This window comes from Athene cunicularia (genome assembly GCF_003259725.1).
Source record: "Athene cunicularia isolate RWA chromosome 3 unlocalized genomic scaffold, athCun1 chr3_part1, whole genome shotgun sequence".
NCBI lineage: Eukaryota > Metazoa > Chordata > Aves > Strigiformes > Strigidae > Athene > Athene cunicularia.
Window position 1 is genome coordinate 66,970,696 of NW_020799097.1, and position 17,595 is coordinate 66,988,290.

Sequence of the window (17,595 nt, forward strand, 5' to 3'; positions counted from 1 at the left end):
TGAGGCTATGGGTGCAAAGGTGAGGTGTGATCACAGTACTACAGTTTAACCACTTGCTGCCTGAGCCTTTACATTCCACTGGGACACCCACAAAAAAAAAAAAAAAAAAGCTCAAGACAACTCCATAATTGGAATTGGTACAATCACTGTCATATGTTAGACAGTTATTTTTTAATATGTGAATGCAATTCATTTCAAAGCAAGCCAGACACCGTTTCCAGTACTGTGTGGAAGTCACTGCCTAGTACTTTGGTTAAACAAGAATTGGTCATAAATTCCCATTACTTGTACGAGTGCAATATTGGGATTAAGATAGGGTGGGGGAGAAAAGAGTTGCTTTCAAATTACACCTAGCAATGGAGGATGTTATAGTGTCATTATCTGTAACAGGAACTAGAAGTTACTTATCATGAAAGCCAAACCAGCGTAAAACACTCTGGGTGGTTGGGTTTTTTTTAATTTTATCTTTTCTACTTCTGAACAGTTCTAACCCACCAGTTTTGCTTATACTTTTTAGGTATCTTCTGCACTATGCCCTTCTAGATGTGACTTACACACACACAGAAGCGACTTTATACTTAATCTTAGAAACATACACATTTATGCAGAGGGAAGGTTTATTAGCCAAGGAAACAATAATTTCCAAAAATCCAGAAACAACTGTAACTTCCATGGTGAACCTACCTGCATATTTTAAACTCATTCACCATACTGGTTTAACAAGACAAACCAGACTTAACCAAACACGAGTGAGTCACATTTCCCATGACAATACTACTTTACTGCACACACAGCCATATCAGAGAACAGAAATGCTGTTACAGGAATGCAATAACATGTATGTCAAAATTTCCATTTAGATAGAATAGTGTGATCTTAATATGAGCACTATATTTATTTTACTCAATCTTAGCATTTATTGCTGCTCATAGCAGGGGGTGGGGGGTGAGCTACAGTATGCAAATCAAACAATGAACTAGCAATTTGCCTTTCCAGCACTAAGCTGCAAGAAGTGGAAGAGACTTGAGACGTAAAGCTCTGGGAATGGCTTCTTTACTGTCTTCCTTATGTACATTAAACAACTTACCCCTACATACCAGGTAACTGAAGAATTGCTTCAGCTCCTGCATACCAAACTACATATTTTCACTACTTATTCATCCTGCTCCACAGCTTTCTGAAAGGAAAGGGTTTTCTACACATAAGACAGTCCATCTGTTTTCATATCTTTCAACAGCTGTGTAGCAGCTTATCTTTCTTCTACTGAGAGAGAAACTATCCCAAGTGATTTCACACCTACCACTGGATAAAACAATGCAAATTTGAGAGGTTTGTTAGTAGCTTACCTACTCATAGGGCCTTGCTGCTCTGCCCACAACATAACTGAAGACACAAAGAAACATGCAGATTCACTAAGGTCACACTGGAATTAACTGAAAAAATTTCAATTCACAAAAATGCTAACTCTCAGAATACTTATTTTATCCAGAACTAAGGGGAGCTGTACAGTCATCATCATACAGAAGTAGACTTGGCAATGATTACAGAATCAGTGTCAAGAAAAGGGAACAAACTCCCCTACAAATGCAACTTATGGTTAGCTACAAGAACTATTTTTATATCTTAAATACTGTCAAGCCACATGTACAGCTCTTACGTCAACATAGCTGGTGATCTACTTCCACCATGAAACAGACAGGCAGTACTCTAATTTCATTTATACATTTTTAATAATAGTTTTCTATTCTCCAGAGGGAGGAAAAAAAAAAAAAAAAAGGGGCTAGACTTTAAGCTCTAGAGGGAAGAGAAACCATACAGACTAAAATATGTAGTATACTGAAATTTAGAGCATTTCTATCCAGTGTTCAAACATGCATGTCAGGCTGTAAACAGGTAGACTACATTACAGCTAATTGTACATACAGTTTGTTTACAGACTACTAATGAGACTACTGTACAGATTAAAAAGTTTTAGCTTCTTAATAAGGAGAACTAGTTTAGACCAATATAGTTGCAATTTAGATTTAACCTAGATGAAATCTAAGTAACTCAGATAAACGCTACTGTGAAAAACAGAAAGTTGATATTTCTTCACAACTTTTAAAACATTTTAAGTTAGATAAATGAAAAAACACCAGAAGTTTAGAATGGAGAGAGCAATCATTGCTGTTAAAACAGCAGTTTCTGAACTTGGAACACGTGCAAAATAAATGCAAGTACATCTATGACTGAAAAGCACTAGTCTTGATCACAAAAAAACCCAAACCAAGCAGTTGGAGGAGACTGCTTGAAATGAATTTTACATTAATGCTTGTATTTCCATACATTAATTATGAAGTCTGCAAATGCCACCAAGCTGACACAACCTCTTGGTCAGCTGCAATGAGAAACACTATTTAAAAGCGTGAAACAGGTTACCCTTTGTTGCTACAGCTCCTGGAGGCAACTCGCATCAAAATAATACTACAAGAGAAAAATATACCACTTATTTTTCATCAGAAATGGGAAATTTTGTGTTCAGTGTATTTCAAGATATTTATTTGGTTTAACCTGCCATAATTTATATTAATTTCAGTGCCATTATTGCCAGTGTTATTCTAATACTAGAAGAGTTTACATAGAACTTACTTCAATACATATATGCAGTTGTAAAAAATAGAAAAAATAGTAAGTGCTGATATACCTACTCACTGATTGTTCCAAATGATAGTCTAAAATAAGCACCCTGCATTGTCGCTCTGAGGAACAGTGGGTTGACAGAAAAGAAAGATTTCTCATTCCCTTTGCTTTCTCTGAGGGCTACAAGATCAAAACAGCACCAGACCCATACAAAAACTACGCAACAACCTCCATCTTTAGCAACTAAGAGTTACTTGCACTGTATTTTGTTGAGTAATTTTTTAAGGCTTTTCAGACATTAAACCACAAATGTTATGGGCAGATTAACATTAAATTATCCTATCTGCTTTCCTCTGAGTGTAAAAATAGTCACCTTGAGTAATTTTTTTTCCCCTTGTTTGTGTATAATTAGCTTCATTACTTCCTCCAATTTCTTGCATCTCCCCAATATTTTCTACAGGTAGCTCTTCCAAAGAGCAACTGCAAGTTTACCAAGGCAGCTGTTGCTGGAACACTACTGATGCAGTTAATGGGTTGGGGAAGAGTAAAGTGCCACGGGTCATGCAGAATTCTTCTCTTCTTCTTCAGAAGTACATCTGTACCCCTTTTCATCTGTAGCAAACCCAGGTAAGGTGCAACATAAAGTGTTGCTGTGGTCACTGTACCTTTCTCAGTGAAGAAAAGGAAGTAAAAGCAGCTGCTTTTAATTATTCAGATTATTTAGAGAACAACAAATAACCTTCTTAAAAAAAGACAGACAAGGAATAAGGCAGTATTCGAGCTGATGAGGTTTTCCTAACATCAAAAAGTTATGGATTCCAGAGTTGGAAACCAAAGGTCTCTTGTTTGCCTGGAAAGCAAAAAAGGATGTGTGTAGACAGAGGCAGAAAGTAAGTTTTAGTTCAAGAGACAGAGAGAGAGAGAGAGAGAGAGAGAGAGATATGCATAGAAAAAACCTAAATAGTTAGGGTTCAGTATTACATGCAGCGTTGCTACTTAAGAAAGCAGTCATCCCCCCAGACCTATTAGGCCATATGAAGATATGCCAGCAAGAATATAATGTATAAAGCTAAATAATAAATCTGTTGGGATTTTTTAAAGCCCTCTCAGAAGCACATTGCTATTTGAGATATATTTCTAAACTGATAGACTAACTAGTTCAGAACTTTAGAAATAAAACTAAGACAGAAAAAAAAGTTACAGATGTTAAGTTTGCATTCAAATATAACTGCTTGTACTGGTTTTGGCTGGGATAGCGTTAATTTTCTTCAAAGTAGCTGATATGGCGCTATGTTTTGGATTTGTGACCAAAACAGTGTTGATAACACAGGGATGTTTTGGTTATTGCTGAACAGTGCTTGCACAGTGTCAAGGCCTCTCTCACTGTGCCCTGCCAGTGAGTAGGCTGGGGGTGCAGAAGAGGCTAGGAGGGGACATGGCTGGGACAGCTAACCCCAGCTGACCAAAAGGATATTCCATACCATATGCCATGGTGCTCAGAAATAAATGCTACAGGAAAGAAAGAGGAAAGGGAGATGGTGATCTGTCTTCCCAAGTAACCCTTACATGTGATGGAGCTCTGCTCTCCTGGGGATGGCTGAACACCTGACTGCCGATGGGAAGTGCTGAATGAACTCCTGGTTTAGCTTTGCTTGCATGCACAGCTTTTGCTTTACCCATTAAGCTGTTTTTATCCCAACCCACAAGCTTCCACACTTCTACTCTTCTCATTCTTTCCCCCATCCTGACTGGGGGGGGAGTGAGCGAGGCCCAGGTGGGGTTGAGTTGCCTACTAGGGTTAAACCACAACACTGTGATTTAACTGGTCTCTTAAAAAAAGAAAACCAAAACCACCCCACACTCATACATTTAAACTCAGCAAGATCTACTATTTTTAATAAGTCTTGGTATTGAAAGACTATGCAACAACCTGGATTTTCTTTACTTACTGTTAGAAGAATGGAAGAAATTCTAAGAATTAAAACATTTCTTGATTTATTGAAATTGGGGAGGTGTATGTTACATGTATGTTAAAGTGACAATGTTTACAGAAATTTCTTCAAGACAGTAGTAATAAGAAAAATCCCCAAACATCTGGTTAATTTAGAAATGCTTTTATAAAGTCTTCTTGTAATAAACTCATACCCCCCGTGTTACTATAAAATATAATAGATAGCATAAAATGTCAGCATTTAGAGAAGCTGCTATTTCTTTTTCAGTCCACCAGACTACATGTAGAAACATTTTAGTCTCCACAGCTCCAGCATCGATTCTCTTATACTGACATATAATTTGTCAAGTTTTCTTTGCTCTCCATAGCCTGAACACACAAGTGGCATTCAAGATGAAGTGCTTTGTATGATGACTTAATCACTCATTAAGGCACTTTAAAAGAGGAAGTCAATTGCTTGCAACTGTGCATCTCAACACAGATCAATCCAAAGTGTCTGAGCGAACTTATGTTAAACAGTGTAAATGTTATCATAACCAAATGCAGAGTAATATGTCTAGGAAGAAGGGTTATACCCACAAAGATTGTATTCTTATAAGCAGTGGCTCTAGAAGAGAAGCCAGTATGCAGGGGGTGAGCAGCTCAATATAACCTCCTGATGCAATATCACAGGAATCAATGCAATCTTTCACTGCATCAGGCTTTTCTGGCCGTGCAACAGGATGGTTCCTGCTATGAAAAAACAGGAAAACAAAAGACCCAAGCACATAGTCTGAGAAAATTTGCTTTCTCTGCATCTTGTGTGGCCTTGGTTGCATCCAGGTGCACACTCTCCTCCTACCTCTCTCCTATTAATGTTACCAATATAGTTTTACTATAATACACTATGGTACACTGGTCCTCCCAACTGTCTCAGCATTTGAAGGATAAGGGACATTTGTAAGAGTAAGGCACTGACACAGATAAGACAAGCTGTTTGCCTGAAGTTACTCCTTTCCAAAACCTGTTATGAAGAAACTTCAACTTCTATGTATTACAGGGCCAGTATACTGCTGATCCTGTGTAAACTGTATTAGTAAGTGACCATTTTTCAAGCTTTTCCCTCCTGCAGAAATGCAACTTCCAAAACTAGATTGCCATCATAATTCTCTATTATTTAGAATATAAGATACCTCTCACGCCTCCTATACAGGAAAGGGCTGTTTTTCTTCCCTTCTCCAGGCACAAGTACCTTGTGTTCAGCACAGATCAAGCTCTGATGGATACCTCTACCGCCATCCAAAATATTCTATGTTTATTATTTTAGTAATTCTCTTTACATCTAATTAAGTTCAGATTTGACAGAAGTAGCTGCTGCAAATATTTCAATCTTCCCCAGAAGTAAAACTCTACAGAAGGAAAAATTGACACAAGGGTAACAGACAGAGCATAAGAAATGAGGTTCCCACTCTACCTTTAAGTTACTCTAAGTTACTGAGGGAAAACAAACCTAAAATCACTGCTTTTAGTTCACTCTGACAAGAGAAATTCATGAGGCATTTCAAAAGCTCTGTGTTTAGCCTTAATATTACTAGGCATCAGTTAAAACTATTTAATTATAAACACTGAAATAGTCACAGTGAGGTCTGGCGTTCTCACTATACCTGTGATCACAGAATTACAATCCTGGCATTGTCCGGCTGAATACAAGCAAACACAAACCAAACACTACACAGTCAATCAACTGTTACATTCACTGTCATACAAAAATGCCCCATGTACAGCTTTCAAGAGATCTCCCTTCATGTCAAAGTTCTGTGGTGCAAGTTACAATTAAGAAATCTAGTAACTGATACTTAACTGACCCACAAACCAGATGTGTCCCCAGCTGCTACAATAAGTAAAGCATTTACTTTCCAACACAAAAGACCATTGCATGCTGCTGTTGGAAAAAGCAGATTTTGTACTTCTGTTGACCTGTGGACTTCAAAATGTTTAACTGTTCCTACATGTGCAACATGCAGCAGCCTGTAGACCATGATAAACAGCTTGTGTTTAAGATAACGTATGTCCTCAGATATCTAACCTGAAACTAAATACTTGCTGCTTAATGAACTGACACACCAGGCAAAAAGCTATGAATAGAGGGGGGTGGGAAGAAAAACATTCTTTCAGCAAAACCAAACTCAGCCTCTTCTACAACTGACTGGAGAATGCATGGGAATGCATGAACTTGCTTCATCTTTTTTAAATCAAAGAAACAAGTCTTACTCAAGTTCTGAAAGAGATATATATATCCATTCACTCTGGCTGATGAAGCATAGACCACTCAATTGTAGTAGACATTTTTTTTTAAAAAAATAAAGCTTTGGTTCCTTAAAAAGTTTATCATACAAACACAAGTAACTTGAAAATAAAGTAAATTTGCTAAGAGTGCACTTACACAGAACTGAGGTAACAGAGTTTGAGGTAGTCGCAGATTTACAGGATTACAGACTGGAAAGAATAAAAATGCTCTACTTCTGAAAGTGTTACAATATTAAATTTTCCAGCTGTCACAGTATCTGAACAATCACACAGATCATTAACATTCAACAAAAGTGTTCCCTAATGAAAACACAATTACTTTAATTAGTACTTTTATGAGGGTTCACAAATACTGCACAGCACAACAGAAGAGTGCAAGTTATGTCAACAAAACTTGCCATGCCCGCTGTGCCTGAAAAACCATGAGACATACCTGATTACCGCTTTTTGCGGCAGAGTTGGTCTGAGTTGTATTTGAAGAAAGAGAATCAAAGAAGGCTTGGTCAGCTAGTGAGTTACCACAGCTAATTCCATCTTTTGCACCTTCAGTTATAATCTGAAATGGAAAAAGTTGCAAAAGATTTTTCATGCTTCCATTAATCAAATTATGCTGTTTAATATATACAATCATCCTAACATTCACATCACTAGGCTTGAATATGGTTGCATGTACCCTTTTTGAATTCAAATTCAATAGAACCTTTTACAATAAACTGATGGGATGGATCTGGAAGACTTACTTCTAGAACAGATATAATTAGTTTGCATTATAACACCATAACACATAAGACTGCTGTAGCAGAGGACACCAATTTACAAATTCATTAAGGATTAACAAAGTTGTTAACATTACTGCTTGGAGACTGGGAACTCAATGCTCAGAGGATCAGTATGGGACAGCAAGTTTGGAGAGCCAAAAGTTACCGGACCATGAGCTAGCCAACTGAAGGCAAAAAGCAAAGTCATGTCAAGGTCATGTGAGGCAGCATTGTCCTCCCTTGCTTCTTCTTTTTTTAATTTTAAATAACCACAGCACTGGTGAAGGACAGGAGGCACATGCCTTAAAAGGAGGCAGCAAGAATTACAGCTAGAGTCTTCACTGAACTGGCATCCTGCAGAGACATACAGACACTGGGCCCTTCAAGAGTGAGCTGGGTTCCAGTCTTTGCACTGAGACCCCCCTTCCATCCCCACCCCCATACCACCAGTCTTTAAACAAAGAACAGATCAACACACACTGAAGTGACAGCAAAGGCCTTCAGGAAGAAGATCAGCTGAGCAGCCCCTAGATTTGGGTTCCCATATCCTAAGCCCCAGAAGTGGGGTTCCATTCCAGAGATTTATGAGCATGTGGCAAATCAGCCACAGCAACACCGGTGTAAACTGGCATTACTCAATTCACTTCCGTGTCTGTATCTTCAGTCAGGAAAACAAAATGATTATTGGATCATGAGATGACCTCCCCCCAAACCACAGGCAGACTCAAAATAGCTCATGTTCTGCAGATGACCAGTATTTACTATAGACAACCTCCTGTCGCATTTCTTGGGAAACCATGAAGAAGCACAGAAACTTTGGATGGCATGTTTGTACTGGTTTCCAAAGCCAGCTACAGTAAGATTACATATTCCAGGCTTTAACATTGGAAGCATTATGTTTGAGCATGAGAGTATGATCAGAGAATGAGACGACAGCCTTTTCAGTAGTTCTGCTTTCTTAGTGCAGAGTAGTGGAGTCACTTACCTCAACATAATCTGTTGGAACAAGTCCTCTCTCACCTTGGCTATTTTTCCCTTCTAACCAGCCTCCACCGACATCCTAAAAGAAGTAATAATATAGAAATAGTTTTGCTAGATGGATCCCACAGCATGTTTTAAACAGCTCAGGAGGAAGGACTGTCTTACTGTCAAATGCAATGTTCAGAATACAGTTATGACTGTATGACCATGAACAAACTCACTTAAATTTTTTGAAGCAACAGACACACTCACTTAAACAGAATACAGAGCATGCTTGTTTCACACAGCTCTTGGGGACTTCAGATTTCAAAAGCATGAGGGGGAAATGGTTATTTTCAGCACTTTTGATCGTTTATGAAACCACAGTCAATTGTCTGGACACAGCCTGCATCAAAACACAGCTTTTAGTATGCCAATTCCAAAGCATTAATTTTAATCAACAGATTATAAAGAATCAACACTCAAGGAATTAAACTATTGATAACACCTGTAAAATCTCTGCTTCACTTATTGAAGGTGCAGAGGTGTGTGATGAGTGGGAGCTATAATCTAGCTACAAAAATATTAAGGATAACATCAAGATTAAGAGAAGTACATGCCATGCAAGATCTGGAGACACTCTTTCTAGTGTACATTTGATTTCAGAGGCAGATCTCATGCTATTAGTTTGGAAAGAACTAACACAGTTCAGCTCTGATCTCAGTTGGACATCATATTACTGTTTGTTTAACACACATATTCTACATATACAAAGAAACCTTTGCAGACCTTGCAGTTAAGCAAAGTCAACCCCAGGACAACATTATCTGGAATAAGCAAGTCCTGTTTTAAAATCAAGCTGTTCATTGAATACATAGTTACATGTCAGGCTAACCCACAGCTGGAAATTGGAACCACATACATTAGACAGCAATTATTGAATTTCAGGGGTTTTTAATTTGCTTTTTAATGGATGTATTAATTTATTTACAATTTTGTTGTTTCACTTGGAAATTTTATGTAATCCTGCACATAGTAAGAAGTCTGCTTATGTATTCAAGATTTTAGACAGTAAAGATCAATCAGTTACTGAAATAACGAACTTTCATTTGCTTTTTCTTATCTACCTAAAAGCTAACACTCAAAAGCACAGAAACAACTAGACATCTCGGATTATAAATTCGATTAGCTTGGTTAAACTGCAAGAGCAAGGACATCTTGAGCCAGAAGTCACATTTGTATTGCTGCAACTTAAAAGCAATTATCAGTGGACTTTAATGACTTACGCTACTGCTCTCTAAACCTCTCATATCAAAAGAGAGTCTTTGTGGCAATCTATCCTACAGTTTAATTATGGACAACAAAGTTTTACTTCATTTTAAGTATATTCTTGTTCAGCAAGAACTACCTTGAATGTGGTAAACTATTTATTTAGTTCTACTTTTGTGAAACAGCATTAAACTCCTGAACTCAATTAAAATGTTACCTCTGCCATAGCATAGCATACTATCCAAGAGGGTGCTGGTTCTACTAAATATCTGCTGCGAATATTTAAGGTCAGTGGAACTAAAAATTGTCAGGATTGTACATGACTAGGCTCTTCAGACAATTAGTTTATTTTGCAGAATCTATGTTTCCTATCCAACCAGATAAATAAAACCTGGCATCGAGACCGGGTAGGTTTTGTCTATATGTGTTTTAAAAGGAAAGTCTATTCACTGAGTCATCTCACTACACAAAAATCGAAAGCAGAATCAACTAATGCTTACCTTGTTACCAAGGGTAAGAACTGTACAGGACAATAAAAGTGCACTCAAATTCAAATTGCACATGTAAATCAAATGTCAGTTCTCAAAAGTACTATTAATTTAAGAACTCCCTGATATCATTACCATAGTATTTTCACCACTTGTTCCCAGTACCTTGTCCATGTTCCTTTATTATGAAAGGACACACAGATTTAGTAACAAATTTTGTCAGAAGTTCTTTGAACAAACTTGGAATACTGATGTCATTTAAGAAACTCAAAACTGAGAAGGGAGCCGTCAGGTTAAATTTAAATGCAAGTGCCAAGCACCTGTAAGATTACATACACACAAGATGTGGAACATTAAGCACACAAAAAAAGACAACCCATTCAGATGTACAGAGATCACCATCATTAGCTCCTTCCTCTGCCTTAGCACTCAGCTTTCTTTAGAGGGGAACAAGCTGAGCAAATTCCTGAGTGCACAAGGCACCATCTGAGAGGTCCCCTGTACTCTAAAACTGCTCATTGCATTTGTTTCCAAAAAATTACTAGAAAATTCTTTGTATTTAAGTTTATTCACTAATTCTTCAGCAGAGGGTCGGCCAGGCTTTCAGATATCACCTAGCATCTTTTTTCTTCCACCTGCCAGAAGTAGCTCAGGAAAGTGCACTGAAGCCTTGATTCCATCTTAGTTTTCTTACCGGGTTGGTAATTACAATGATCTCCCCTTCACTGACGGTCAGCTCGTTGTTTCCAGGCTCAGCAGCAAAATCATACATAACACGAGCCTGTATGTGAAAAAAGAATACAGCAGTGAGTCTTACAGCTTACTTAGAAGATTTCATGAAGGAAGTTTCAGCACAACTGTAGCAGAAATAGTAAGTGGGGTAAGGCTGGATATTCAAAGAGCAACTCAACATGTAGGAAGCTAACATTTCCTAAATTTGAACTCCAAACTGAACACTAACGCAAACTTTACAAGATTAAAATCTCCTGTGGAGCTTGTTAGAAGTGATCATCATTTTCCAGGAGGATTCACAGTTTAAGATTGGCTGTTCACCAATGTGCAGAACTATTTCCAGCAGCAGAAGAAAAGGCTTCTAACTTTAGCAAACAATCTAATTTTTTTTTTTTTTTTTTTTTTTTTCCCCAGCAAGACACGTTCTAACTCCAATTGGGGTAAAGATAACTGTTGCACAGTGCAAGCAATTCAGAAAAAGAAAAGAAGTAATTGCAGATCTAAGTAACCACTGCACATAAAGAGTAATATGTAAAATTTGTTTGGAGACTTTGTATACAGGAAGAACTATGCAAATGCATAAACGGTAAGAGTAGGTCTGTTATGTTTTGGCATGAGAGGGGAAGGAAAAACAAAACCAACCTAATTTTTAAGTATTTAGGCATACAAAGGCTCTGCTACTACACTACATAAAGAAATGTTATGTTTGAAACACTTATGAAGTCACTTAACATTTAAAGAATAGTTCTGCTTCTTTATACAAAGACTTGTGATATGGACTAAGATTTTATTCCCACACATCTTTCTATTGTATTAAAATACCTTTCCAAACAGAAAGTAGAGAAAGCCCTCTGAAATCACAAAGGGACTGTATTTTCTCACAAACTGGTGAAGTGGATGTGGAGAGAAACTACATGTTTTCTCCCTGACTCTTAAAGGATGATCTAGAATCAGTTTCAGCTTTCCATTTAAATTAGCATATTAAACTTTAAACCTGACCACAATAAACCCTTTATCTAAGCTTCTCTACCCCTGAAAACTCATCACACCAGTAGAACTTGTAAAAGATAAAATCGTTTTTACACTTCAAGTCTTCATGTTAGCCAGGTGTCCCAGAAGTAATTAACATATTATTTTATCTGATTAATGCCAATGCTGAAGTATCAAAGAGCAGGAAAAGGGAAAACTAGACTACAGGTCAGGAAAGGCAAACAGAAAAAGTACAGGTTTTAACAGACAATACTGACAGTTATAACAAAAATATCAATACTCAATACAGTTTACATCATAGCCCTTATTTCTCCAGCTCATAGAGGATTAAGAGCAGCAGAATGCTTACTTCAGGAAACATGCCAATTTCCTTAACACATCTTGAAAGACTCAAGGCTATGGTCTCAGCTTCACCAGTAAGACATAATGCTTTAGTTGCCTCAGCTCATACAGAAGCGGACATTGTTCCTGCAGATTAAAAACTAAATCCAAGAAAAACAATTTTATACTGGTGTTACTAATAACGTCAGCCACTGTGTACAGTAATGAGGTTCAAAACCTAATTGTTTCTGTCATAAAGATGACAGTAAAATCATGATTTCTGTTGAAAGCAAGTTATGTGACAGGAAAAAAATACCAGAAGAGACATTCACCATCAAGCCTTGCCTGTCTCAAAATTGCAGGTTGTTATGATCACCACCTAGACATCCCTTATTCTGACATAAACGAGGAAAAACACAACTTCCTACCCCCACATTTCAATTTAATGAGTATCATGTGGAAATACTTCTGGCTGGCCAAGAGATACTTTATTTCAGTGTAAATAAAAACAGAGCCAAGAAAAAATGCATATGCTGTAGTTCAGCTGACAAAGCTAATTCTGAACCATGTGCACAACAAATCAAACACCTAGTCTTCTCCAAGAGAGAAGTACAACATTGCAGAAAACTGTGTTCCAAGCACTCTGAGCACTTCCTTGCATGAAAGCTTTTCAGCACTCTCAGATTATGCCCTGCAAAACCAAGATGAAGAGGAAAATAATTATTTTAGTAATAACAGAGTGCTTGCTTTCCAGCAGAAAATCAGGCCTCCATGCAAATATAAGAATAAGCTGCTGTACTTGTCTTAGAAAGTAAACCAATGAGAAGCAGCATACCTTTTGAAATACAACATTTGAAGTAGGAGTGTAAAAAGCACCACCCTCCAAGCCTCTCCCCTCAGCAGTGGTAGATGAAGGTGTTACACATGTCCTTTTTACAGCAGGTTACCAATACTTAACCAGTTCCTGCAAGTCAATTTAACAGCACTCAGATGCTAGGCATCTAACCGTGAGGAAAGCCGCTTTCTTAACCAGCCAGCTTTCTTAGTCTTCAAGTAGTAGTACACCATAGTATTATGTGCTCACTTTTATTCACAGGAATGATGACAATTCACCAGGACAAGGGCAGATTTTACCAGCCTTCAGGAAAACATCTCCTGGTAATGACCAGACTGAAAAGGTAAGATACATTTGTGTTCTCCAGGTGTAGCAGGGAAATAAAGTTACTCAGAATAATCTGAAAGTATTTGGCTTGTAGGGAAAGAGAGACCAAGAGAGATAGATAGAATTTATTAAAATCATTATGACAAAGCCTATTCATTCACTTGCTCTGGATGCCTGCTTCAAGATCTTAAAAAAAAAAAAAAAGAGGGAGACGGGAAAAAAAAAGTTACAAAAAACCACAGTAACTTTTGCCTTACTGCAGCTTAAGAAATTGGGAAAAAAAAAACCCACCAATATTCCCAATACTACAGAAATGTATTATTACAGAGCATTAAGCATTTGAGGTACATCTGTAACCTGATCCATATACTGACGTTTCAAATACATTCCCCAGATTTTTTTGCTGGTACTCTCTGTTTCTCTTGCATTTCTGGGCTCATTTGGCTAGTTCAGGAATTAAGTCCCTAAGAACTCCTGGCAAGTAAGCTTTTTATTTAATAGGAAAAATAGTACAAACGACCAATTCTGAAGTAAGCAAAACTAAGAGACTAAATATTTTCCCTCAATTTAATAAGCTTATTGTTAACAACAGAAAACCCTCTAGCTTTCCCTTCGGCAGTGGCATCAGTCCCAACCCTATTTAAATTTTTGACAATCAGTTCCAAAATACTATAAAAAGGAAAATGATTTGGTTTTGCAATAAACTTTTTCCTACTTACTGGCCGCAAATATTACGTCCAAGTAGCAGTTATGGTTTAGAGTCAGTTTGTTGCCACTTACACAAAATAGCACATAGGCATGGAAAGAAGAAAGCATTTAACAAGAAAAGGATTCTAGCTCATGGACACTGCAATACATGCATCAAACATTAGGTCTAAGCTTATGGACATTTGAATATTTATAAAATGTGAATCTCTGACAAATTCCAAAGATCACAGAACAAACACCACAAAGACAACTTCTTCAAAACACAGGTTTAAAAAAAGTTACATTTGTTACACTAACTAACCCTAAATTAACATTTACTTCTGATTATATGTAAAAGGATCAAACAATCCAAAAACTACAGGAACTTCAGAGATGCAAACATTTCGTTAGTGGAATGAAGGTCATTGCTTCGTTTACAGAATACTGCAAACGTGCAAAACAAGTAAGAACTGCTAATCAATCTATTAGCTATAAAAAAAAAGTAGTTTCTTTTACGGGTTGCATCTATTTCTCCACTCTCACCCCCTCAAGATACAACTGGTTCTGGATTCTGAAGCTGTTTTGTCAGATTCTTTGAAAAAAAAGGACTGCTAACTCAAAAAGCTTAAACAGATTTCACTGACCAGAAAGCAGAACCCAGTCACTGTACTGCACACCTACTGCCTCCCTTTTCTCAGGTGGCAGTGGAGCTTCCTGCACCTCTACTGGGAGTCTGTAACACGTCCTGACATCTATCTTGGGCTCCTCATGTGAGAAAAGGCTGGCATGGATTAAACAGAACCCCAGCACAATGCATACCAAGGAGGAAAGGGCTCTCTGAACCCCAGCATCTCTGCAGCTCTGGTGTATATTGCAGTTTCTCTGCAAAAAGAGGGAGCCAGCAGTTTGCTCTACAAGTTGAGGACAGGGGGAAACCAGCAAGAACTCCTCGTTAAAGGAACAAAAGTTTTTCAGTAGTATGGGTATAGACATTTAGATTTTAATAATAAGAAGAAAATATAAAGGAAAGCGGTAATTCTCAGTGTTACACCAGCATTCTTTGGAGCGACCTGCTGTAGTTACACATCTGGATGGAGGTTTCCCAATTTACAGATTTACTGACATTACAGTATGGAGCATCTCAACTTCTAGAAATTCAAAGCATTGCAATCAATCACTATTACTATCTTTTTAGAACAATAATAGCAATCATGCCTAAGCAGAGTAAAACACAAAAGATTCTTTGCATTGAAAAGCAGTACCTGTATTAGCAAAAAGTATTATTCCTCTGCAGACCTGGAGTAGACTTAGCTTTTCTCCATTACTTCTGTCTGAGTTGAGTACCTCGCCCCTGTTTCCAAAATATTAAAAACCAAGAGGAAAAAACCAAAACCAAGAGCATTTGCCAACTTATTGCTGCAAGCAGACGTAAGACTATGCAACTACACCTGTCAGTGTGTCAAGACTCTTAGCATAAATTAAATGGGAAGGAAGTTGGCTAGCAAAAGTCATTAAAATAAAATTCCAATGAAGGATTACATTATCACCACATGAAGTTACCAGAGGATTATCCAAGATCTCAGCAGACTCCCAACGGACTGAATTTTCTGTATTTCCCACAGAAACTTGGAAGAGGTGATAAAGCAACAGAAGTACCTATTTCTCATAAGAATCTTTCTGCCTTCTCTAGGATATTTCACTCAAGAGAGATGTTATGTTCAGATGGAAGAGCAACTTGCCCCCAAGTCAGACAATTCTAATGTCGACAGGCACACACTTGCCCACATCACAGTTCACCTCCAGCAGGCTAGCTCTTTCATGAAATAGGACAAAAACCACTGTGCATTTCTCACTAGCCACAAGCTTACAGACTACCAGCTAATGCACATCAGTTGTGTTCACAACAGCTTTTATAATAGCTTCCCTGTCTGACTGTCTGTTGATAAGAATGACTAACAATCCAAACAGAGTAACTACTGTTTTTTGTTTAATTTCACACTTCTGAAGCAAAATGTTTTTGTAACACTGGACATCCTGATGCAGAATTGTTGGGTTACAATGGAAGTATGCTTTATAAATCTAAAACTGGAGAAGCTGCTCAAAAATTGGAACCTTTGAAAATGCTTTCCCTATGGGCAGGACTTCATTGTATTAGAAAGAGTTATGCCATAGACTCATCTGTTTCAACCATGTGTTAAAAGTAAGAAACTTGTACTACAACTGCTTCTCTTGGACAGCCGGCAGTGGCAGATAATACAAAGGAAATACCAAAAAGGTTCATAGCATGAAATTCCCATGATAAATGCATGCCTTTGTTTTAGCTGCTAGCACTTCAGCAGTTCAGTGCTTCAGACATATAGCAGTACCCTCTTCAAGGGACAGGAATTCACAGGTTTAACTTGCTTTGTGCCACTGTCCCAGAAAGACAACTCCTGTATCACAGCAGCAAGGATAGGAGCACCTTAGAGGTTCGCACTTCGTCTCCAGTCTCATGTTCTACTGTTCCCAGGTTCACAGAAAGGATTCCATATTTCTATTTTGGAAAGTAAATGAGAAATATTTTCAGAGAAACCTGCATCCCACTACAAAAGCAGAACCATAATTTGGGTAGCCTGGTAAAATGTCTTTTTTAAAAAAGTTAATTGTTAGCATCAGCTTTTTTCTATTTTTGAGCTGAGACTCTTCTTCAGAAGTCAAGCCCTTAAAATTTAAATAGCCTTGACAGTAAGCAGACTTGCACTTTTCTTCTAGGACTGCAGCTTAAGCTTTTAGCTGCAATGAACAACAAAGGGCTTCTGGTCACCTCAAATAACTCCAGTAACATTTCTGTTATGAATAAGCTCCAGAAAGGTTTGCTACAAAAACTACATCACTTAGTACAAATATTCTTCAGTAGGTCTAGAAAGCATAAGACTTTGAAACCAGCTGCTTGTGAAACACTGATAAGCAATATGTTCATCACACCTGGAAGTGATGAACATATTGCTTATCAGTGATAAGTGTTCATATTTTGAACATAAGAACAGTAAAATGCATTTCTGGCTTCCCAGACTTCGTATTATTCATTCTCTACTAGAAGTTTTTTGGATGTAGGTTTGGTTGGTTGTTTTTGTTACATTTTTTGTGAGTTTTTTTTGGTTGGGTTGTGTTTTTATTTCAGAACTGCTTTTCCCACCAATATTGGTTTTAGAAATAAAATATTCATTCTAAAGGGCAGTTCTAAGAAAACAAAATAAAAATAGTATACCTGGGATACAGGTTGAGGAGGATTAGACAAATTGACAAAGCGGAAAGAAAAGAAAATAAAGATAAAAACCTAGCTGCAAATAAATCAGTTCAGAAGTTGGCAGTATATTTTGATAACATTTAAGA

At 37.5% G+C, this 17,595-nt stretch overlaps 1 protein-coding gene across 2 annotated transcripts in view; it reads right to left on the minus strand.

The window, feature by feature from the left end:
- The window catches only part of SNX9 (sorting nexin 9), a 70,406-nt gene that overhangs the window by 31,797 nt on the left and 21,014 nt on the right, over positions 1-17,595 (minus strand). For both annotated transcript variants that reach the window (XM_026845672.1, XM_026845671.1), the window contains exons 2-4: positions 11,026-11,112; positions 8,600-8,674; positions 7,290-7,412 (exon numbers count right to left, since the gene is read on the minus strand). In XM_026845672.1, coding sequence (XP_026701473.1) covers positions 7,290-7,412; positions 8,600-8,674; positions 11,026-11,112 — 285 coding nt within the window. The remainder of the gene's footprint in view (positions 1-7,289; positions 7,413-8,599; positions 8,675-11,025; positions 11,113-17,595) is intronic.